This window comes from Cephus cinctus, unplaced genomic scaffold (genome assembly GCF_000341935.2).
Source record: "Cephus cinctus unplaced genomic scaffold, Ccin1 Ccin1_scaffold0457, whole genome shotgun sequence".
NCBI lineage: Eukaryota > Metazoa > Arthropoda > Insecta > Hymenoptera > Cephidae > Cephus > Cephus cinctus.
Genome location: NW_014333134.1, coordinates 242,152 through 265,112, shown reverse-complemented (window position 1 = coordinate 265,112; position 22,961 = coordinate 242,152). Strand labels below are relative to the sequence as shown.

Below are 22,961 nucleotides of genomic sequence, written 5' to 3'. Positions count from 1 at the left end.
AACGTGTACGGATTTTCTCGAGGAATTGCAAAATTATTTTCATACTTATTAACGAAAAATTTTTAATCCTCCTGCAAGTATAATAAAATTGATAAAAATTGAAGTCTTAGTTAAACAAGAGGATACTATAAGTAGGGGATTTCAAAACATAATTCACATAATTAAATGAGAGAATTAATTATTCACTTCGCCAAGTCCACCGTCAGCGTCCATATATGTATTTTGTAAGTATATTGATATACAATCCTATAACGTGCTAAGGATAAAAATTGGTCAAGGTAAAAAATGAGGACTGTAAGATCAAATTAATTGCACAATTATCAATAGATCCACGACCGGTTCTCGTTTTGTAATTAAATCTCATATCTTTGATTACTCCCCGTCATCATTAATTTTCCTTCGATTCCAATCGCCCCACCATTAACAATTATTATGAATAATCGCAATGCATGCATTCGTGCTCAGCCTGCGGTGCCCTTGGCATTTTCAGGAACAATTTCTCACGTCAAATAAAGGATCGTACAGACGTTGACACGAGGCTCAGTCGACTCGTTGACGTCGTACTACTATATTGTGAAAGAGGTAGGAGTCGATTGCATTATTTAATATCGCTAACAGAAATTCACGCAACTAATTGACTATCGAACATTCGAATATTTAAATACTGAAGTATCGGGACTGTGGGCCAGTGTCGCGGCGTGGAATTAGACAGCAACGGCATAGTTTGAAACTTGGCCGCCAGGGTCGCTTTCCACTAAAAATTCATCGTTGGCGACAAGTATCTCTACTTATATTTTTTTTTTGTGACAATCGTGAAGCTTGTTAATGCCGTTTGAACGTTCATTTCCATTAATCGGGAATTAATACGTCGCGATGTGCGGAATAGAAAATTATTGTGCATCGTGCAACGTGACACTCGTGCGACGTTTGGGTCGATTGGATTTGACGTTTTCGACATTTTCTATTTTAGCTATTTTACGAAAATCATGAGTTGGTCGAGTGATCGATTGGATTTTTATCGAACTGTGTTTTTTGGTTTTTGACAAGAAATTCGACACACTCATTAACACTGGGAAGGTTTGAATTACAGTTAAGTGCAACGATCAATGGAAATTCTATTATAATTTTACTTAACTTGGTTATGTCAAACATCTATGGCTATGGCAAAGTGCAGTAAGTACTGTTTATCTTCCTTCGCGTTATGTCATAAATCAGAATCCGTTTCTTTTTACTGATTGAATTATTTGAATAAGCAATAAACGCTATAATTCACACGGGCATCAGTCGCGAAGCACTTTTGTGGGTCGATACTCATGTGGACTAGACTTAAAATTCGATAGTTACTTATACATGTATTATCAACGTACAGCATACTTAATTATTTCTAATGAGGATCTATCGAACAACAGAATAAGTAACTCACCTTCGAATCTCAAAGAAGGATATAAATTCTCGTTTATCTCGTGCTAGCAGAGTACTTGTAAAATTAATTCCACTAATTCTTTGCATTGCAAATTCCTTTAAGAACCTCTTTTACTCAGCCTGACGATGGGTGCTTCAAAATTTTACGAAATTCGGTATTTCTTATAACGGTCAAAGAACTATCATGGTCACGCAGCGGAACGAGTGCCCGTAGAGGTCTTTGAGCATTTAACAATAATTTTTTTAAGATTTAAATACGATTTCAGATTTATGACGTGACGCGACGCGACGCGACGAGATTATTCAAAAACTTATCCAATCTTCAACACCCGAATGAATAAATATAATGAGATCACGTTGATATCGTGCATTGAAACTAATATAGTTTTGTTTTTACCGCACAGTATAATAATTACGTAGCATATTAGGTGGACGGTCATCAAATCAATTTTAATTACTTTTTTTTTCATTATTCTTTTATTACATATAATATCCACAACTATGATTACATTGAACAACCTGTCACTTTCGACTTCCAGTATTGCATAGAATAAAATGCAATTTGGACTTTGGATTATTATTGTTATTTTTATACTGCATCGCATATATGTATATACATTGTATATGTGTGAAATAATTCACCCAAATACCAGTACAAATGGGCTTAAATCATTACGCATTTACATAGTGACTTTTCGCAATGGCGGATGCATATTATAATACAACTTCCTGATTTCGTACAATGATGCCCATAAAAAAATGTCGATTTTGTAATCTTCACTCTTTGAATCACAATTCCACATCCAGTAACGTATTAAAAATTTGTACAAGTTTTTCCTTAAACAACGGAAGAGGCAATATCAGAAATAATGCTCTGTCAAATAACATACGGATAATACTTGAACATACATACAAACAATACATACAAAATAATTGAACCGGTTAATTTTGTGAGCAAAAAGAATTTTTTAATATTTTTATTTTTATCCGAAATTTATTCACGCTTTCGCGCTGCTATGAGATTATTATAATGAATTTCTTATTAATTGATATATTATAAGACCGCAGATCGGCTAATGTATTTATTCGCATTTCAGGTTATCACGATGCGTCAAGGCGTTTTATTGGGTTTCCTCTTTCTTCTGAAATTTGACGGCTGTCTAACGGAAGAAACTTTAACCGAGGATTACACGGAGAGTGACTATATCGATAATAGTATCGATCTCATTCCAACGTATGTTTCACCTACAGAGAGGTTCCTCCAGAAACTCAGCAACCCCTTCTGGTCGATCAATCGCACGGACAAGGAGGCTCGAAATATTATCGAACGTTTCATACTTGGCCTACCACGACCCATTCAGAATCTATTACTGCCTGTCGAGAGATCAGCCAAGCAAGGATTCGGCGACATTTTGAATCGATTTAAGGACAATATACACGCCATATATCCTGGTGAGTTGTAATAGAATTTATCCCCTTTTCTAAAAATTATTTTTATTTTTCTTGTATGCTTTCTAGAACAAAGGAATTAATTACAAGCGTACCCTTTAAGTTGGATCAGTTCGTACAGGAAATAAACAGCATATTTAATTCCAATGCTGTAAGGTTAATGAGGGTTTCATGAAAAATTGAGAAAAGTCTTGAAGTCATTTTCCAATGTACGCATCATTCCACTCAAACTCTTCTGGTTAAGTTTTATCCTCCCTCCCTCTTTTTCCTTCCTCGTTTAACCCCTTTTCTCTCATATGCTTTCGCTTTCATCTTTTCACTGTTCCTCAGGCGAAAAGCCGGCCTGGTACCATTCATAGCTTAGCCAGCGGCACTTTGAAGCCTTCGCTAAACCAACTCACTGCGCAGTGTCAAACGTTGAACCCCTCTTCCAGGATTCTTTTTATTCATACGCCTCTAAGCGCTTTCTCCTTCGAAGAGCAATGCGTTGCGGACGTTTAATTAAATTTCAAGAAAAAAAATAGGAAAAAACGGAAACATCAACGACCAACGTAAACTGAGGAAAAACACGCACTGGTCCGTACAACTGCGTTTCGCAACGAGATTTAGAGAAAAGTTCGGTCGTCTGTAGTTGCATGGGCGAGGGGAAGGAAAGGGTAACCGTACAACGGAAGGGTGAAATGTTAGTCTATATCTGTATATATATATGTATATTGTAAATGGGCAGAATGAAAAAAGCGTTCATGATGGAATTTCCAGTGACGCGCGATAACACAAATCACGCCTACGAAATCGGTAGGTTGCAAACGGCTGAACGGCAGCGCCACCATCGACGCTTGACCCATTTTGTAATTCCCGCGCATCCCGCGCGAGACAATAAATCAACCGGATGTCGCTGGGAATTGAAAATAATCGCTGCGGAAACTGAATGTGCTTCCCTTCCTCTTGTACGTCCCCCCTCCCCCCCACCCACCCTACTTCGACTCGCTCTACTTTACTGCACAGATATACAGTCACGCGGCAGCGCGTATTGATACGTAATGACGTACTGCGCATGCGCAAACTCCTTCCACCCATAGCAAGGTGGTCGACCGATGAATTCTTAATCGCATTTAACCCTTACGAATAGTCAGAGGGTGCGTGCGTTATCGCGGGAATTAGCCACCGGGTTAAAGAGGGCTAACGAAAGTGGGATGGAGAACGGCGAGAAGTTTCAACTTGATTTGTGGCACCCTTACGTAACCCGGAAACACCATCCCTCGGTAGATACTCGTCAATTTCCGGTAACAGTAGAGTCAGTCTTTTTTGGGGGTAGTCTATCCTCGTGAGCGCAGGTGTCGAATTTGATGGTTCGGTATATCTCGCTCGTTTTGAAGGACCATCCTTTGCATGCTGCGTCATGTGTACCAACCCTTAGGACTCGCGGGACTGGAAAGCACCAGGGGTTGGACTTTGATTTTAGCATAAGTTTCATACACTTATTATACCCTTGGGCTCTAGAGATACATATTTATCTTCACTTGTAACAGGGCCACCCTTAATTTAGATACTATTCCATACAACGATCTTCACTGGATTTTATTCGGTCAGGCGACACTTTGAACCTACTTGATTTAGTAGCTCTAGAATTTTTAAGTACTCCTATCATCGTTCCAAATTCCGAATTACTTCAAGTTATGGTTTTAGTCCTATGAGTTATGGTCATTCGGTCCTGTGATCATTGTCTACGGTTTCTCTAAGTCTCTTTGATCTCTCTGGTCCCTACTGTCATAAGGGTAGCAATCAATATTATGTGTTTGTATAAGTAGGGACTGTGCTATCAGGCATAGGCCTTTACGTTTCTTAGTTGGGGTTGTTTCTGTTATTTGAGATTCCCTCAGTTGACATATCGTCTCATGGCTGGGTATCATCCCTCGTGGCCGAGGGTGAAGAGTAAGGGTTGTACCCCTCTGCATACTATGTTCCTATATAATATATATATCATTATTATATTGCGTTACACGCCAATTACGTTACTCCAGCTGATTGCAATGTTACAATTATATTATATAAGAAATTTATAATCCGAATATTTTTCAGTTATAATTAATACCAACATTGGAGATTTAATATGTGGTTGCGCGGTAAGTGGGAAAATAGTCGTATTGCAATTACCGTTATACGTGGGTTCTACGATGCATAACGTACATAACTCAGACCCGATTAACGACACGTGAAAATAATTGTACCATGCGTGAGAATAATTGCCCAGTTCTGCTTCTGGTTGATAAAAATTTTTCTAGTCACAATTTTTGGCACTTGATTGTGAAATATGTTTTTTTCTTTTATTCAGAAGCGTCAGGAATTTTATTATCCATAAGAATTTCGTACAAAGACCTTCAATGATGTTATTGGTAATTGTAATTGATGATAATGTTGGTAATACCGTGCGATTGTAAAATGGCCGATATATATGTCAATCGCGAAATACGTAAATGCGATTAGAATGAACAATTGCGCCGATTCATAAGAGTATCTTTTAATCAATTTGCAATTTAGTTTTTGAATTGTAGCTAACGTTCGACGAATTGTGGCCAAATTGCATTTCGTAAACCTACTAAAAATTAATTAATGGGAAACGTGGGGGACACTTTTCATACGTGCAGTCGAGCGCAATTATAACTGCAATGACGTGTATGCATATTCGATGGTATTCACCATTATGATTATTATTGTCAAGCTGGCCGAGCGTTAAAATAATATAAATAAATATTTTTTGTCATACAACGGTAGATACAGATATTTAAAATTTTGAAAGTTCGAAGTGAAATGAACTTTTTATAAAATTATAAAATGCTAATATTCATGGTAATGAAAATGTATGCTTACCAAAAAAAAAAGCATCACTATGACACGTCTAACTTTACATTCAAGTAGAATTAAAGTTTGAGGATTTAATAAGAGAACAAAAAAGCACTATTTTATAATGTCTAATTTTACATTTATAATTGCCTGTTATTGTTTTTTCAATTTAATTTCCAGACTGCAATTAATTATCAGTGTGTCATAACATCACTGTTCTATCAATGAGACAAATGAAGATGCATTTTTTAAATTATTAAAATTATCGAAACAGTATCAATATGGAGTGCAGTATATATATATATATATATATATATATATATATATATATATGTAATTAACTCTTTGACATACAATGACGTCTCGGAGACGTCATTAATTTCATTTTCCATTGTAGACTTTAACATTTTATTTGTATGTCAAGGGGTTAAGACAATTAAAAGATACTATGAATAAGCAAGCAAAAATATCGCAAAATACTTGACGCGTGAATATCAAGTATTTCAATTCAAAAATCCAAGATGGTCGTAAACTCTTCGGTCGTTTGACTTATCGTTAAATTTTATTCGTCTCCTACGAGTCAACCTGGCAGCTTTCATCATTGTAATATTTACCAAGCGAACTGTATGGTTATAGCCACAATAACAAAAGTCATAATTCATAATGATCCCCGTGATCGTTGTGCCATGATAAATGTAGTCGGCGGAGATTTCGACGGGTTTTATTACCAAATCGACGATTGCGTGTGCTCCTGTTCATATCCCCAGTGGTTAAAATCGTCCGTCATTATATTCTGACGTTAGCAACCACTCCCGGTTTAATTTTTTATTGCACTGGATCGTCGTATAAATGTAAAGTCAAATATTCATATTGTCCCTTCAGGTACACTTTGGTGTGGAGCTGGATCCGTAGCCAAGAACGAAGAGGACATTGGTATCTTTAAATACACTGACTATTGTTGTAGGGATCATGACAATTGTTCAAACAATATTAATGCTGGTGATGAAAAATATAGTCTGAAGAACAATGGAATATTTACAAGGTAATCTTAAATGCTACATATTCATTTCATATCATTTATCAAGCTAAGCCTAATTCTTATATAAACTCTTGGTATGGTCAATAAAATAAAAATTGTAGTCTGTTGCAAGAGACTATAAGAAAATTATTTAAAATGTGATTAATTATGTTAAAGCAAAATGCTATTTAGTTGTTGATTTACATATTTTATAACTTTTATATCAATACTGAGGTCCTTTGATTGAGTAATATATTTTAGTTAGTCAATATGTTCCCAAGGAGATTGTAAAAGTTATTGATACTTCAGTGGATCAAATGTTTAATGAGAATACTAAGTAGAGTGACGGCCTAGTTGCGTTAACCATGGATGAGAAGTTAAAGGTCAAGGTGTATATATTATTGAGAGATGTTGACCCTGATAGAGTATTAATATAATGTATATTATTGCATATTCATTGGAGTGCGATGGTCAATTAATGACTTTGCAGATTAAATGAGAATCGAAGTGAGCTACAACTACTTTATTTCATTGACTATGACTGCGAGAGGTTGATAAAATGAATGTTTGACTTGATAATTATTTTAATTTTTAATTATCATTATTTATCTTTTTTCAGATCATTCTGTGACTGCGATGAAACTTTTTATAAATGCTTGAAAAATGCCAATAGCCTAATTTCACAAAAGATTGGTACTACTTACTTCAATCTCCTGAGACCGCAGTGCTTCAGATATGACTATCCCATTACTCGGTGTAATAAATATGCAAGGTAACGAATACGAATGTAAATAAAAAAACGTTAAACGAATAGATTTTTGTAACGTTGTAATCTTTTTGGAAATTTTAGAAACAGACTCTACGACAATAAATGCATCGAGTATGATTTGGATTTAAATCAAAATAAAACTTGGCAATGGTTTGACAATCCGAACTTCTAAGGGAGAATGTGACGGATGGTAAAGCCTACAATCCATTTACGTAAATTCCATAGATTCAGGTAAATCCTCTTCATCTCATTTACATGAAATTAAAGCCAAATTAAAATCTTGTACAATGTACTGGGTAGATTAATGTTAATTTTAAACTTTGTAAAATTTTGAAAATTAATCAAACTGAAATTGAATATATTAAGACATTTAATTAGCTAAATAATAATGTAATTAATTAATTTTTGATATTCATATATTAACACTCAGAAATTCAAAATTACGACGAACAACACTTACAATTAGTACTATTGAAATTTAAAATGTTTGTCGGTGCGCAGATTTATCGCGCAGGACTCCCTCCAAGTGGAAGGAGTGGGGGGAGCACGTAAGGTGCTGGTCGGACTTAGAACGCTCATTCTTCCACGAGCCAATCTCCTATACTTATTGTCTAGTATAAGTTTCAGTAACTGGCATTTTATAAAGCCACAGTGCATTAATTGTGGTACTGTGAGTTACTGAAATTGATTTCGGAACATACCCAATGTCGTAAGCATTGCCTTAATCACCTTATACAATTTTGGATAGAACTAATGACCACTAAATCTTTTAACTAGTTTATTTGTAGCCATCAAACGATTCTACGTCGATTAAGACCTCACTGAATGTTCTTACTTAAAAAATTAATATTTTTCCGGCCAACTCATTGCCATCGTGTGACCTACCCCCGTCACTGTTGCGCTTACATTTTTTTAAGGTTTTTGGCAGAATCAATGACTACCAAAACTTTTAACAAATTTATTCGTAACCACCTAACGATTTCGCATTGATTTACCTCCTTATCGAACAAAATCGATTAATAAATAAAATATATCCGGTTAACTTCTCGTTAAAATTTGTTTTTAACATTCCAGAAAAACTATTGACTACCAAACCTTTTAATTAGACTACCAATCACCACCAAATGATTAGTACAGAAAAAAATGTTTAAAAGTTAAAAGGTAAAATTTATTGGAGGTGAAAATCGGCTCATTGGCAATCTCTTTACTCATCTCTGGTAGATGATTCTCGGAGTAATATGTGTTCCACGTCCTCTAACGGATTTTTTCGAAACAAAGACTAGTCGCGACAACGCTATCTGGCGGAAGCATTCAAAACTAACGAAAAGTACAGTCGACCGGAGATGTAAATAAATTCTAACCAATCGATACGAATAAAATGTTACTACGTATAACGATTAGTGTATATTTATTAGTGCCTATATTGGTTAAAATAGGAATTAGAATAAAGTCGGAATGTAGGACTTAAGAAAAGATAAAATTTAGTAAACAGTTGAGGAAATTAAAAGATTACAAAAGGAAAGGTGTTTTGAAAGAAAGAATGCGTTGAAATTAGAAGCAAAGGGTAAAATAGACAAAAAAAGGTTGTAAAGTAGAACCTTGCAAATTTCTTCCTCATGATTTTACTCGGTTTTTTCTATCACAATGATGCAAAGTAAAATCTTACACTTTGCTTCTTGATTCTTTTCCGTCGTTCACAAAGCCTCTATGAGGAAGTTCTTTGAATTATTTTGGCTTTCTCATAGAGGAAGCTTTGCAAGAGTTCGCGAGTTATGTACAATTGAATTTTGGTACTTACAGGAATAAAAAATTAACAATTTTTAATCTAAAAAAAATAAGACATTTTGTACATGGCTATGAATGAATTTTGGAAACCCTGCACACACAGACACGCGCGCGCACATGCACACACACACACACGCGCGCGCGCGCGCGCGCGCGCGAAAATTTGAAATAAAGGAAAAATTAGGAAGATGGAACGACTGAGAAAGAATAGCGCGCGCACATGCACACACACACACACGCAATTTTTAATCTAAAAAAAATAAGACATTTTGTACATGGCTATGAATGAATTTTGGAAACCCTGCACACACAGACACGCGCGCGCACATGCACACACACACACACGCGCGCGCGCGCGCGCGCGCGCGAAAATTTGAAATAAAGGAAAAATTAGGAAGATGGAACGACTGAGAAAGAATAGGAAGATAGTAATAGATGAGAAAAGCAGTGTAAATAAAAGGTAAAAAGATTTTAAAGAGATGATATGAAAGAAGAAGACCTAAGTACATATTTAGTTGAAACGAAGAAAGTATGAGGAGTGATAGAATATAGTAAAAGAAAGCATAATGAAAGATAAAGGAAAAGTCAACGAAATGGGCCCCACTCCGCCCATTTCGGTGGGGCCCTACATCTCCAGAAGAGAAAACACAAGAAAGAGAGAGAGAGATAGAGAAACAAAAAAAGAGAAAAACCCCCAGGTCCTGCGGCTGTTACGCACAGAACTAGAGGGGGGAAAACTTCATTAAAGGAGGGAAGTCGAGTCGAGCAACAAGAAAGACGCAAAAGGTAAGTTAAATGTGAAATATCTATCCCTAGTCAAGATTCACTATACGAAAGACCATGGCCGTAGATACCCTAAGGGGGCTCAAGGTCCCCGTCGGGAGACCCATAAGGTCCAGTTGCGGCCACAACTTGGGCCCGACCCACTGAGCAAGCTCAGCGGATGAGACGGAAGGGCAACCCCTGACACTATGGACTATACGTGTAGCTACTATACAGAGTGACTACCCTTATATGAATACTCGATTAAATATGCTCGACCCGACCAAAGGAATAGGACAAGTAAGACAAGCACAATGGAAAGTGATAGGGGAAAGAGTAAAATCAGAAGATAGACAGGAAGATAAAAAGTCCGAAGATAATACAGAAGTCGGGTAGTAGAAAAGTAAGGAATAGAGGTATAAAAGTAGAGAAGAAATAAGAAAAGAGATAAATAAGATAGGAAAGAAAGTAGAGAAGAAATAAATATAGGAAGAGAAGAAGGTTGGGAATGGATAAGAGGGGTAGTGCTTACAAGAAACCGGCTGGAGGAAGAATGAGCGCTCCCAGTTCGGGCACTGCCACCGTTCTCTCCAATCATCAGTTTTGCTCCCACTCGCCGAGTTTTGCGCGATGAATTTGCACGCGTACAATTTTCGGCAACTTCCAGTACTTCTAAATATTCTTGGCCAGAATTTCTGATTTTCAAGTGTTAATATCTAACTTTATTGATTTATTGAATTATTTAAATATTCCAAACACTCAATTTATTAATATTCATTTTCGACATTTTACAATTTCATTTTAATTTCCATCTACTCGACGCCAAAATAAAATTGGTTTCAATAAAATCGGCCCATTGGCTATCTCCCTACTCATCCTTGGTATTATGAATAAAATACGTTTCGGTTTTACACTGTAGCAATTTTAGGTTTCCGTTACGGTTTTAGGTATAACATTTATGAAATTACAGTTAATGGTTTCAGTTTCTTATTTTTTTGGTTATTATCGGTTATCCATTTGAATTTTGGTTACGGTTGCGGTCCCTGGAAAACACAGTTAAGAACGATATAAGCACGTAAACCGTGCAATAAAAAAATAATGCCACTCTAGTAATTCTTTGATAAAATGAATTTATTTATTGTAATTAGAGCTTCGACTCCAATAAAAGTTATTACAATTAAAGTTATTTCATCTCATTGTAAATCTGCTGGTAAATTATTCAATCCCTTCGGCGGAACTCCTCTTTTAATGACATGTGGTATCGTTTTTGGAATCATTCTAAAAATTGTGGAAATAAAACATTAGACAATTATATTTGCCAATCGGGAATAACTAAATCAATATCAAATTCAAAAACTCACGTTATACAATCAATAATGGGACAAACTGATAAACAAAGTGTGCATCCAGTACAGTCGCTAGTCACTTCCGGTATGTGTGTCTCGGCATTAAAAGTAATCGCTTGATACCCAGAATCGGCACAAGCCATATAGCATTTGCCACAATTAATGCACATATCCTGGAATATTGAATCAATGAATAATTCAAATAAGATTCATTATCATATTGAAACATTACGTGATTATTTATGATTTGATCCATATCAGAATAATTTTTCTATTATTCTTCTATGCGTATACCTACGTCGTCAATAAGTGCAACAACTTGTTCCTTGTTATCTAGCTGCTTGTATGATCGTATGTGTGGCAGAGCTTTTCCGATTACGGCCGATAAGGTAGGAATCGGAGCAACGGGCTTGGGTGCTGGTCTAGTGACTGTTGATTTTATAGCCAACAGATCCGTTTGAGCTTTTAGTTCAGCTATTTTTTCTTCACGAAGTTTTTGATACTCCCCGAAGTAAGGTACGTTCTAACGAAATTACAGAATTGTATTAACTAAGTATATTCAATGTCATAATTTATTCACATTTACCTTTCCCAGAGCATGTTGAAGGTTGACTATTGGTTTTCCTTTTTGATGTTTGAAAGTTGGCGGACTCTGACCATCCCAGTCTTTAACCTGGCCCAAGCTCTTTAGGTATAATAAAGTTTTCAAGCCGGTCGTGTAATCCTCTATCAGAGTAAAATCTTGATTTTGTATTGCACTTCCAACCTGTGGTAAGATAAAAATGATTTTTATCTACAAAAAATGCCTTGTTCACGTTTACGACATACAATGTTAATTTTTGATTCCGTCGAATGTAATGTTATGCAAACTGAGAAGGTACAAATTATTATTCAACCTGCACGACGGATGCACCGCATTGCAAAAATTGTAATGTGACATCTGCAGAGTCAATGCCGCCAATACCAAGAATTGGAAAACCTGGTATTTTATTGGCTATCGAGGAAATGGCTCTAAGTGCCTGCGGTCTTGTAGCATTTCCCGACATTCCACCATAAGTCGTTGCCTTGGCGGTGCCAACTGCTGGCCATGGTGTTCCATCGGCATGCAGTCCCATTAAACCTTGCACAGTGTTAATTGCCGACACGCCATCGGCCTGACCTGTAAATTACATCACTGATATCACGTCTAAGAACACAATAAAATAAAAGGAAAAGATAAAAATCAAGTAATTACTTAAACAAAAAAAAAGAAGTAAATTTTTCTTCATAGCTGATATTTACCTTCATAAGCTGCCTTTGCTATGGAAACGATATCAGTAATGTTTGGTGTCAATTTTACAAAAAATGGAATATTCACAGCTGCTCGTACCCATCTTGAAATGTTCCTCACCAATTCCGGATCCTGTAAAGCAACAAGTAATATATATAAAAGAAGCGTTTATATCAAATTCATTTATTAACCCGTAAAACATACTAAGTAATTTCAATTTTACACACTTGACCACATGCTAATCCCATCCCAGACTCTCCCATTCCGTGAGGACAGGATAGGTTCAATTCAAGTGCGTCAGCACCGGCCGATGCTGCCATCTGTGCCAATTCGGTCCAGTCGGCTGCATTATAAGTGCACATGATACTCGCAATGATTATCTATGATAAACAAAATAATTGTATTATTGAACAGTTAGTAATATTATAAGTCGCAGGTGTAAAATTTATAAAATCATTGATCTAATTATTAATAAAAATAATTATGATTAAAATAAAGATAAATGTATGAAAAAAATAAAGGAAGATATTACCTTTGTGGGAAAGTCCTTCTTCAATTCAGTTACGCTCTTGCACCAGTATGCTGCAGTTTTTTCGGATATTAATTCAATATTAAGAAAACTGCCCTGTTCAGGGCCGTAATGATGCCGTGACGTGGTGCCTTTCACTATACGTGGAGAAACATTCGTTACTAGATCCTGTAAGGAATGTATATTAAAAAATAAATTCCAATTGAAATTACAGATTAACTGAGATCATACCTTGTCCAAAGAAAATGTTTTTGTTACAGCAAAGCCCCAGCCTGTTTCGAAAGCTCTTCGGATCATTGCACTGGTGGTACAGGGGGGTGCAGAAGCAAGGCCAAAAGGATTTTCAAATTTGAGTCCACAGACTTCGATACTTAAATCAACATCGTCGATAGGACTGTGGAATTTTGGTAGACACGGCTCATTGGGTACCGACAAGCCGAGAGATTCCTTTGAATGATAAAAAATAATAGTTTGCTTTTATGTAAATTATACGAATTTTTATAATGTTAGATGTTTCATGATTTTTGTTATTAAAAAAAGAAATTGTGTACCTGTATGTATTTATGAATATACCAAGCAGCCGTTTTCCCATCATTCACTGATTCAACAGTTGTTTGCGCAACTCCAGCTAAATCGCCACCGCAAAATACTCCTGGTTCTGATGTCTTCATTGTATTCACGTCAACTTCCGGTAGACCCCATTTGTTCAATTTAACTGGAGCCATTGCGGTTTTAACTGCAAAGGGAATTACACGACTGCAATTATATCTATAGATATGAATTTATAATGCACAGAATAATTTTAAAATACCTTCAGAATCGTATAGACCAGATCCAAAAGCTGAAATAATAAAATCAGCCTTTAGTCTCACAACTTGGTCTTCATCCTCGATCCATTCGCCATCTTCATTCTGTTCGGTACGATAAAACTCGATAGCCACAATCTTATTGTTTCGAACAATGACTTTTTTTGGAGATTGGAATGGAACAAACTCGCATTTTTCATCCCGTGCCAATTCCATCTATTAAAAATTTGTTGTCAACATGGCATGACAAAAAAGCATTATTTAATTGAAAAATTTGGTCGCGCAATATAATCATTAATGAAGGTAAAAAATACTGTTTTAGGCGTTCAAATCTTACCTCTTCGGGAACTGCTCGAATATTAGTGAATCCTTTTCGAAAAACAACAAAAACTTTTTTAGCACCGCATCTTAATGCTGAAGTGGCGCAATCAAAGGCTGTATCCCCAGCACCCAGGACGATTACGGTACCGTAAAGATTGGGTAGAGCTGCACTTTTGCAAGGGCACATTTCTGGTTTACTACCTTTTGAAACAGCTGGTAGAAAAAATTTTGATGTAAAGAAGCCCATTTCTTGGGTTAAGGATTTGAAGATAGGGATCAACTTAGGTTCTGGAAGGCCAATTCCAAGGAAGACAACTTTGTATCCAAGGTCCTTAAGTCCCTGCGGACAAAAATAATTAACAATTAAAGTAATTATTTAATCAGTCTAAAAATCATAGTATTTAGCATCTCACCTGAACAGTCAAATCCCTAGTAGATAATCCTCTACCAAATTCAATCTGCACCCCTAAATCTTTTACAAGATCAACTTCAAAATTGACTACGTCATACGGAAGACGATACTGAGGAATTTCTGAAGAGCTTAAACCACCAAAATAGTTTTCCTTTTCGAAAATCGTGATATCATCGTAGCCAAGACGTGCCAAAAATGTAGCACAAGATAAAGAAGCTGGTCCACACCCAATTAAAGCAATTTTCGTATCCGCATGAGGTACGGTTTGTCCAAAAATTCTTGTCTGAGGTATTCTCATCTGCTTGAAAATCTAGAACCATATGAGTTTCCAAAATTGTTAAATTATACCTTAAGAAATTCTAACTAACGAAAGCTTCTTCTATAATCTTTTCATATTCATATTTACTTAAAAAGAAATTGCAAATTCTCACGTTCGTGGCGAATTGCTGTAATCCTCCAATGTTAATAGGTCCTTCTTCAACAGCAGCAAGATTACATCCCCCAACGCACAGATCACTCGTGGGACAAACCATGCCACACGTGAGACCCAACGGATTGTCCGAAAGAATTGCCTTTGCTGCTCCATAATAATTTTTATTCGAAATCGAGGTAATAAAGCTCTTAATGTCCAATTGGGTCGGGCAGGATTTTTGACAAGGCGCATCTGCACATTTTAAACAGCGCGCCGCTTCGGTCAAAGCACCACGTTCACTCAGAGTCGTGGGTTTTATATCATCGAAATTATTCTTCAACGGTCCACACGACTGCAAATTGATAAATAATAAATAGTTGCAACACCAACAAAAACGCCGAGATATCACTCTATTATTTTTATCATAATCCTCTTACGTCACAGTGTTTACCAGCGTTCCTCTTCCAGTGCTGCTTATTCCTTTTAGTTTCTGCCGAAGGCACGAGATTGGTATACGGCTTTAATTTTGGATTGATGTTCAAAAGATTCTGAAAAGGTAATTTAAAAAATTGTCAATATTCTTGTTACCGCCAAAGATTATATGCATGCATTACCCTGTGTCTATTTATTGAAACGATCATCGTAATTAACATTTAAAGATAGTTTTATGACACTAAGAACTTAATACACATTTTATACCTATTCCTAATTTAATTGCCCATAGACATTAAGTAAAATTCAGCAAACAAGAAACACAAATAACAAATAATCCATATAAAGAATGTTGTCGAATAAATTGAATATCTATACCTATCTATTTAACACTAGATTTACCAGACCAGTGATTTTGACTGGTCGTGCAATTTCAATTCAAAATTCCTACTGCATGTAACATTTGCTTTCCGAAATGATATTATGACTTTTGTAGCTATAAGTAGACAATACATTTTATGAACTTAATGTTACTTTATATATATTCGTAACAAATATATTTTTTATTATTGACACTTATACCAGGACCAGTCAAAATGACTGGTGCATGTTTCTATGAAGAAATTCTGTGTAGAAATGACATTGGGGCAGCTATAACAATTGATGGGTACTGCAATGTTTTATCGGCACAGAAATATGATTTCGGGAGAATCAGGAGACCGATGCAGTACATATATCGGCCCATGCGTCTTTCGTTCGTTCCCTTATCGGTATTGAGCCGATTACGGCTATTACGCACAGTATTTATTTAGGACAGGGGCCCAGCTTTGCGGGCCACCGCGGAATACAATGCATTTTTCCGAGATTTTTACGAGACATTTTTTGACGAGCACTTATTTTGTAAGTGTACGGGGCACGAATAGCCTTTTTTTCTCATTTTTTAAGAGTGAATAAAGACTGGAAGCCTCAATAAGTATTTTTTCTTATACACCAGTCATTCTGACTGGTTTTGGTAGAAATAGGTATATTTAAATAGATGATAAATCTAGTGTTAATCAAAATCAACTCAGCACAGCCTGATCATTCAGCCAATTCACGGTGAACTTTTCTACAGCCTACTACGGCTTTGTCTAAACTGTACATACCATACATGCATATACCGTACCCACTGACCAAAGATTGTTTTCTAGATAACGCATTCATTGAATAAAAAGAATTAACCATAAAGTGACTTTACTAAAGTGCATAATCATAATTGTTCAAATCAATTCTAGTTACCTCAATATCAGGTATGTCCTTGCTCAAAATATAAGGAGTGGGAGCCATTGGAGTTTTTGCAAAGATCACAACAATCAATAAACAATCGGTAGCACTCAACAATCGTAACTGAAGCAACTGACTTCGAGTTACACGAACGAAGAGATCAAACTTTAGAAATCTACGAGCAAATACACAGTATTGAACGACGATGCTCTGTGAATAGACGTTTGTTATTCTTAACCTCCCAACGTCCCGTCCATAACTGAATACGTGTCGCACGTCCAGTCATAACATCGCGCTACATCACATCTACCATCCCACCACTTTACTCTTACGTATACAGGCTGTATGGCTTTGCTGAAATAAGATAACCAGTACGTTCTGATTTTTCGTCTTGCGCAATCTCAGCTTCTCTACCATAGCTTTCAAAAATCCGATTTATCACTAACAATACGACTGGTGGATCTTTCAAGTTCTTGCTTAATGACAACTACGTATGTATCTACTGTAGGAACCAACTGGATGTGTATCCATGCTGTCATTTGTTAGGTTACCATTAATTTCCAGCACTGATAAGATTAATACGAACGGTATGATAATTGATAAGCGATAGCATAATCCAAATGCACCAGAAGCAATGATTACTGAATTCCAATTATCCAGATATGTAATGTACTTTCACTTAATCCGTTTCATATTATATTGGATATATCTAGATCAACTTCACGATGTTACTGTAGAAAAGTTTATATAAGAAAATGTTCACTCGGCATGAGACTGCAAAGGATACGTTTGTTCATACGTAATGCATAACTTAATTGGATAATTAAGGTCAATAAAACTCGGTATATATAGTTCGCATCGTGCTATAAAATTGATGAATCTCTTTTGTGTTATTTGACTTTTCGGAAAAAAAATTAATGCTCCCATCTATGTCATTGTCGATAATCGTTCTATTATGTTCATAGAAATTTGTGGTTATGTACTAAAGTGTCCCTGGTTTTGTTTTTATCAAACAAACAAGTTTCGAACTTTTCTGTTAAACCTATCATGTCATCTTCTTAAATTGCATATCTGGTCCGATTCTACTCTATCATTTGGACAAGTTGTACTCAATTCTCGTTTGAACTTTGACGTTAATGTTTCATGACAATACGTGATAAAAGAAAAAAACTCCGGCGCTATCGAAACAGTTTGTGACATTTTCAAGTATATTTAAAAGTACGCGCTAAAAAGTACCATCATGGATATTACATCTTTGTCCAATCACAAGCTACCGAAAATATCGTCCTATTACAATGTCAAGCTTACGTTACTCGTTAATAAATATTTTGGATATTGGCCGTCGCTTAATGTAAATCAACGATTTTATGCTATCTATACGTTCTTTAGTTTTTCACTGACAATCGGCGCTATTTTACTTGCCGAACTTGTTTACGTGATCGTTTATATACGTGACTTTAACAAATTGACATCGATTTCGCTTCTTTTATTCACAAACGTCGTTCACGTTTCTAAGGTTTGCTGTCTTGTTTTTTTTTTCTTTTATTTATTGTTATCTTATCAATATATTCTACGAGAATACTTTTATGATAAGGAATTATGGGTGTTGGATCTAGATACAGAATTTAATTCGTAAGCGTAAGCAGATACGCCATCTGTTGGAATATGTAGAAACTGGTCAATTCTCGAACGAAACGGATAAATATGAAAGGATTGTAACGTATTTCTCTTGGTTTGGACTATTTCATTATGCGATTAATGTCTTGTTTGGAATGGGCGCTATTACTGGATGGTCAATTATATCCTTGTTTAGCGTTGACAATGGTAATATGTTATTTTTATCAATTACTGGTTTCGTAAATTAACTTTTTATCTTATTAGCCTTGCTTTAGCGCGTATACATTTTTGTATTTCTTTTTAGATAAAATTGACAGAAGATTGCCTAGCGATGGATGGTTTCCATATGATCCATTAAAATCACCTGCCTTTGAACTCACATGTGTCTATGAAATAATTATACTTCACGTATGTGCCTTTCATAACTTAGCTCTGGATCATTTGACGGTCGGTTTCATGTCTGTCGTATGTTGTCAATTTGTAATTTTAAATTGTAATCTACAAAGTATTGGAGACGATGTACTCAATGCTGAAAATATAAAAAATGATTTATCGAATTCATTGAAAAATAAGGAAAATGACGACTTGATTTATAAACGACTGGTTAAGTGCGTCGAAGATCATATGACAATTATTCAGTAAGTATTTGGAATAGAAGTGAAGTGAAAACGGATAAAATGATATTTTACATATAAAATCATTTTCAGATTTGCCAAAGACGTCGAGAACATATTTAATTTACCAGTTTTTCTTCAATTTCTGGAAAGTTGCCTGGTCATTTGCGTAACCGCCTATCAGATTAGTCAAGTGAGTTTAACTTGGGCTTTTCTGTACTTTTTCAAAAGCTCTGAGCTTCTTGCTATTTATGTCAAATTGTTTCTAACACACGTTTCAGGATTCCAATAAAGGTACTAGTGAAATTTTGGGAAATTTTAGTTATTTAATGTGCATGGTGTACCAATTGTTTGTCTACTGTTGGTACGGAAACTCCATATTATTGCTGGTACGTAAAATTGTAGAATAATTTATTTTCAAAAAAATATGATAACGTCACTGATAAAATCGCAAGAATATTCCAAATTAATGTTATCGTTTCCCTAGAAATGACCTGAAATTATATTAAATGATAATAATGCCAATTGTTGATAATCAAGACATATGAAGAAATGACTAAGGAAATGATAACCAAAAAAATTATTATTATTCCACTTTATTAATAAAGCTTCATACTATATCGCGCACAGTATAGAAAAAGCTGTAGCAGTGTTAGAAAGTCCATATCTGAATAAAATAAATCTGAAAATGGAAAAATTCGTTAGTCGATTCAAATACGTTAAATTTAATTGTTTAATAAAATTAATGCGATCCTGAGAGAGGGATATTCATAGCTCTTTCGCGATATTAAACAGTACAAACATAGCAATAAATCTTTAGGAATCAAAAACACGGAATAAAAGACGATTTGGGGCGAACTTTCATTTGAAAGTATCTCTTGCAATAATTCGATATGTGTGTGTGTGGCCTTCGCCGTATCTACGTAGATTGATCTATATAATCTATAGCATATTCAGTTTCATAAATATATTGGGAATCACTATGTTAGTCGAAATTGTAAATGTTATTGTGATTTGGGGAGATTTGGAAAAATTACTTTTCTTATAAGAAACATCGCACTCACTTATAAGGTTTACCATAATATAAAAAATATACATTTAAAAATAAGAAAAATGCAGTAATTAATAGCTATAATCAACTTTCAACGCGATTTATACGCATGATAGACCGATACAGACAAATATTAAATTTTCAAAATATATAGGGTTCAATATGCATATGGAAATATAATATAATATATTACATGTCAATTTCATAATCAACTATTTCATGATTGCTTATAGCATATTAAATATTCCCAACTTCAATACGTGCGATGGTGGTGTAATGGTCAGCATAGTTGCCTTCCAAGCAGTTGATCCGGGTTCGATTCCCGGCCATCGCACATTTTTTTTACAATTTATTAAATTTTATTAAATGAACAATACAAAAGAAATACGAGTGTATAACAAAATAGTATTTTATCTATCTAGTACGAATGAGTATAAGACACAAGTGTGAAGTTTGGTACACGAGCCGTTAGGCGAGTGCGCCAATCACACGAGTCCTATACTCATTCGTACTAGCTAGATACAACAGTTTTTGTAACAAATGTTCAAAGAAAACGCCGTCTGGCCTTTCTTTACGAGAGATGACACTGTTAACCTGTCTCAAAAATATTTTTTAATAGGTTTCCCCTTCCTTAAAAATATTTTAGATGCCTATGACGTCACTATAATAAATTTTTAGGTAATTTTATAGTCATTTATCCAAAAAAGAATATTTTAAGGTGCCCTCTGGCGACACGTTGCGGAATCTTCTTTGAGCATTTGTTACAAAAATATTTATCCAAGTATTAAAATGCTATATCCGGTTATTCAGTTCAAACGTATCAGCTGAACATGGTTTTACCATAAGAGTCAAATGGACGTTAACTTCAGGTGGTATGTTTGAACTGAATAATTCGGTATATTTGAATAACAGTCTCATTAGGTCAAGTTCACTCCTTAAAAGATTATCACCATATTCTGGTACCAAGAGCGGATACAACTTCTTCTAAATTTCACGAATAACGACGTGTTTACTGAAAAAGATGAAAATTTCAAATTAATCATCGCACAGTATACATACAATGGACTGTTTGATTACATAACTCGCCAAAGCATTGTAATCCTGGGACTTTTTTCCTTTAATATTGTATCGATAACAAATTTGATATCAGGACACGCGAGATATTTACCGATAGAGGGGTGGCATCCTTACAACGTCACGGCAAGTCCAGCATTCGAAGTAACATTTACTTATCAATTTATATTTTCCGTAGTCATGTTTTTTAATAACGTTGCTATGGATACTTTGTCGCTTTAATAGCGACTGTTTCCTGTAAACTGGAATTATTGAAATACACGATTACGGGTATCGAAAATAACATTGTGGCGGGATCTAACACTTTTGGTGGTAAAATTCAAATGAAGTACAAAGATGATTCTTACGAGTAGTAAAAATAATGTATCCACTATAACAATAAGATTTTTGAGTGAGTCTCGTTGTCTTTCTTCCTTGAGAATATACAAAGAAATTTATTTATCCCTTTGAAATTACGATATTTAGCTTCGCGAGGGAAATCGAGTCGATAATCGGCCCTGTAATTTTCATCCAGTTTCCTTTCAACTGTTTGACAATGTGTCTATCAATATTTCATACAGTTCAGGTAATTCGCTTGTAAATCTTTAGTATGTTTTATTAAATCTTTTACTTAAACCGATAATTTCTTAATTGATAACAGCATCACCTGATCAATACTCAGGGATGTTTATGTATTTCTCTTCTATTGTATACAAAATCTTCGTCTATTCCTGGCATGGAAATGAATTACGTCTTCAAGTAAGTACTGTAACAGGCTGTTATGCCTGGGGAAAGGGTATCGGTTGTATCCGTGTTTTAAAAATTATTTTTATAATCGATATTCAAGATGGCCGCGCGCTCAAGATCTTCTCTTCTTTTAATTTTTATGAATCATAGAACTTTTCTGTTTATCTATGTTCACAGAGTGAAAGCGTCGTTCAGGCTGCTTTTTCTGGCAACTGGTGGAAATCGAGCGAACGATATAAACGGGCTTTGCGTCTGATGATGGTGAGAGCAGGCAGACCACTTACTATCACTACTGGAAATCTATTGACGCTATCATTAAGTACGTTCATGGGAGTAAGTGTCATTTTACAATAATACTTCAATTTTATATATATTATACAATACTAGCCATTCGTAACAAAAAGGAACGTTAACCCTACCTATCCATCCCTTCTAGATTTTGAAAGCATCTTACTCGTTCTTCACGGTATTGCAAAGTACCAACAAGAAAATCTAGTTAATAAACAAATTGTTTGATTAGTTTAATAGTTATATAGCACTTAATTGGTAAATGTGTTTTCAGGAGTTTAAAGATATTTATATATTGATAGGCAACAAACACTCAAAAGTTTTGAACTTAAATTTCCGAGTGATAAAAAGATAGTGAGTTTTCAGATTTAAATAAAAATAAAAATTACTTTATAAACCTCATTCGTTCTATTTTATGCTTTAATTGAAAATAGCTTGCGCCATACCTGGTATTAGTGTAAACACACAAGACAATCCGCGGCAGAGTCGGAGCGAGCCCCAAGTCACTCTCGCCATATTCCAAAAACAGTTTAATTATTCTGGGTCCCCAATGGGGACCGTACCAGATATCAAGCTGATAAGAACAGATACTACACTTTGATCTCAGGTACGGAGAGCCGAGAAGCGATAAACATTGGATTTAAAAAAGCTGTATAAAACCGTGACGTTCGCCAATTTTAATGTCGGGTTACTTGCGACACCTAGCGGTATAACTATGTAACTACTACAGCTCCTAATGCAGGTTCTCTTGGCA

At 35.4% G+C, this 22,961-nt stretch overlaps 3 protein-coding genes and 2 non-coding genes across 12 annotated transcripts; 3 read left to right on the top strand and 2 right to left on the bottom strand.

Moving 5' to 3' along the window:
• The first annotated feature begins 165 nt into the window (after nt 1–165).
• LOC107267826 (phospholipase A2) lies at nt 166–8,894 on the top strand. Of its 6 annotated transcripts, none has more exons than XM_025085081.1 (7): nt 172–224; nt 491–582; nt 971–1,089; nt 2,520–2,874; nt 6,595–6,754; nt 7,350–7,502; nt 7,581–7,730. In XM_025085081.1, the coding sequence occupies exons 4-7, from the start codon at nt 2,529–2,531 to the stop codon at nt 7,669–7,671; spliced, it is 750 nt and encodes a 249-aa protein (XP_024940849.1). In that variant the 5' UTR covers nt 172–224; nt 491–582; nt 971–1,089; nt 2,520–2,528; the 3' UTR covers nt 7,672–7,730. The 6 variants fall into 6 exon arrangements, 5 of the variants coding, with proteins under 5 accessions (XP_015595446.1, XP_024940849.1, XP_024940848.1 ...); XM_025085080.1 differs by having other exon boundaries at nt 971–1,173; XR_001537686.1 differs by lacking the exons at nt 491–582; nt 971–1,089 and adding an exon at nt 8,574–8,893 and having other exon boundaries at nt 166–224.
• Nucleotides 8,895–11,159: 2,265 nt separating this feature from the next.
• On the bottom strand, nt 11,160–17,096 carry LOC107267822 (dihydropyrimidine dehydrogenase [NADP(+)]). Its single transcript, XM_015739954.2, has 16 exons — nt 16,853–17,096; nt 15,580–15,690; nt 15,162–15,494; nt 14,732–15,040; nt 14,335–14,658; nt 14,003–14,213; nt 13,743–13,927; nt 13,423–13,638; nt 13,195–13,359; nt 12,890–13,042; nt 12,674–12,794; nt 12,289–12,551; nt 11,979–12,158; nt 11,691–11,915; nt 11,408–11,565; nt 11,160–11,324 (listed from the first exon to the last, which is right to left on the bottom strand). The coding sequence occupies exons 1-16, from the start codon at nt 16,898–16,900 to the stop codon at nt 11,240–11,242; spliced, it is 3,087 nt and encodes a 1,028-aa protein (XP_015595440.1). The 5' UTR covers nt 16,901–17,096; the 3' UTR covers nt 11,160–11,239.
• Nucleotides 17,097–17,272: 176 nt separating this feature from the next.
• Nucleotides 17,273–22,456, top strand: LOC107267824 (putative odorant receptor 85d). 3 transcript variants are annotated; one of them, XM_015739956.2, is made up of 7 exons: nt 17,775–18,353; nt 18,454–18,661; nt 18,759–19,092; nt 19,162–19,261; nt 19,350–19,457; nt 22,097–22,252; nt 22,356–22,456. In XM_015739956.2, exons 1-7 carry the CDS (start codon nt 18,078–18,080, stop codon nt 22,413–22,415), a joined length of 1,242 nt encoding a protein of 413 aa, XP_015595442.1. In that variant the 5' UTR covers nt 17,775–18,077; the 3' UTR covers nt 22,416–22,456. The 3 variants fall into 3 exon arrangements, with proteins under 3 accessions (XP_024940839.1, XP_015595442.1, XP_015595443.1); XM_025085071.1 differs by lacking the exon at nt 19,350–19,457 and having other exon boundaries at nt 17,273–18,353; nt 22,356–22,451; XM_015739957.2 differs by lacking the exons at nt 22,097–22,252; nt 22,356–22,456 and adding an exon at nt 19,556–19,765.
• Nucleotides 20,382–20,453, top strand: Trnag-ucc. The gene has a single exon. It is a non-coding gene; the product is annotated as a tRNA-Gly (tRNA).
• Nucleotides 22,457–22,637: 181 nt separating the features above from the next.
• LOC112494379 lies at nt 22,638–22,836 on the bottom strand. The gene has a single exon (XR_003059752.1). It is a non-coding gene; the product is annotated as a U2 spliceosomal RNA (small nuclear RNA).
• Between the last annotated feature and the right edge of the window lie 125 nt (nt 22,837–22,961).

Bases quoted from the DNA above. Each gene is read 5' to 3' on its own strand.
- LOC107267826 (XM_015739960.1), top strand. The intron at 2,875-6,594 runs GTGAGTTGTAAT...TTGTCCCTTCAG, and splicing joins TATACACGCCATATATCCTG to GTACACTTTGGTGTGGAGCT. The intron at 6,755-7,349 runs GTAATCTTAAAT...ATCTTTTTTCAG, and splicing joins AACAATGGAATATTTACAAG to ATCATTCTGTGACTGCGATG.
- LOC107267822 (XM_015739954.2), bottom strand. From the start codon at position 16,900: ATGGCTCCCACTCCTTATATTTTGAGCAAGGACATACCTGATATTGAG. The intron at 15,691-16,852 runs GTAACTAGAATT...TTACCTTTTCAG, and splicing joins AGGACATACCTGATATTGAG to AATCTTTTGAACATCAATCC. The intron at 12,159-12,288 runs GTTGAATAATAA...ATCTTACCACAG, and splicing joins GCGGTGCATCCGTCGTGCAG to GTTGGAAGTGCAATACAAAA.
- LOC107267824 (XM_015739956.2), top strand. From the start codon at position 18,078: ATGGATATTACATCTTTGTCCAATCACAAGCTACCGAAAATATCGTCC. The intron at 19,093-19,161 runs GTAAGTATTTGG...AATCATTTTCAG, and splicing joins GATCATATGACAATTATTCA to ATTTGCCAAAGACGTCGAGA. The intron at 19,262-19,349 runs GTGAGTTTAACT...CACACGTTTCAG, and splicing joins CCGCCTATCAGATTAGTCAA to GATTCCAATAAAGGTACTAG.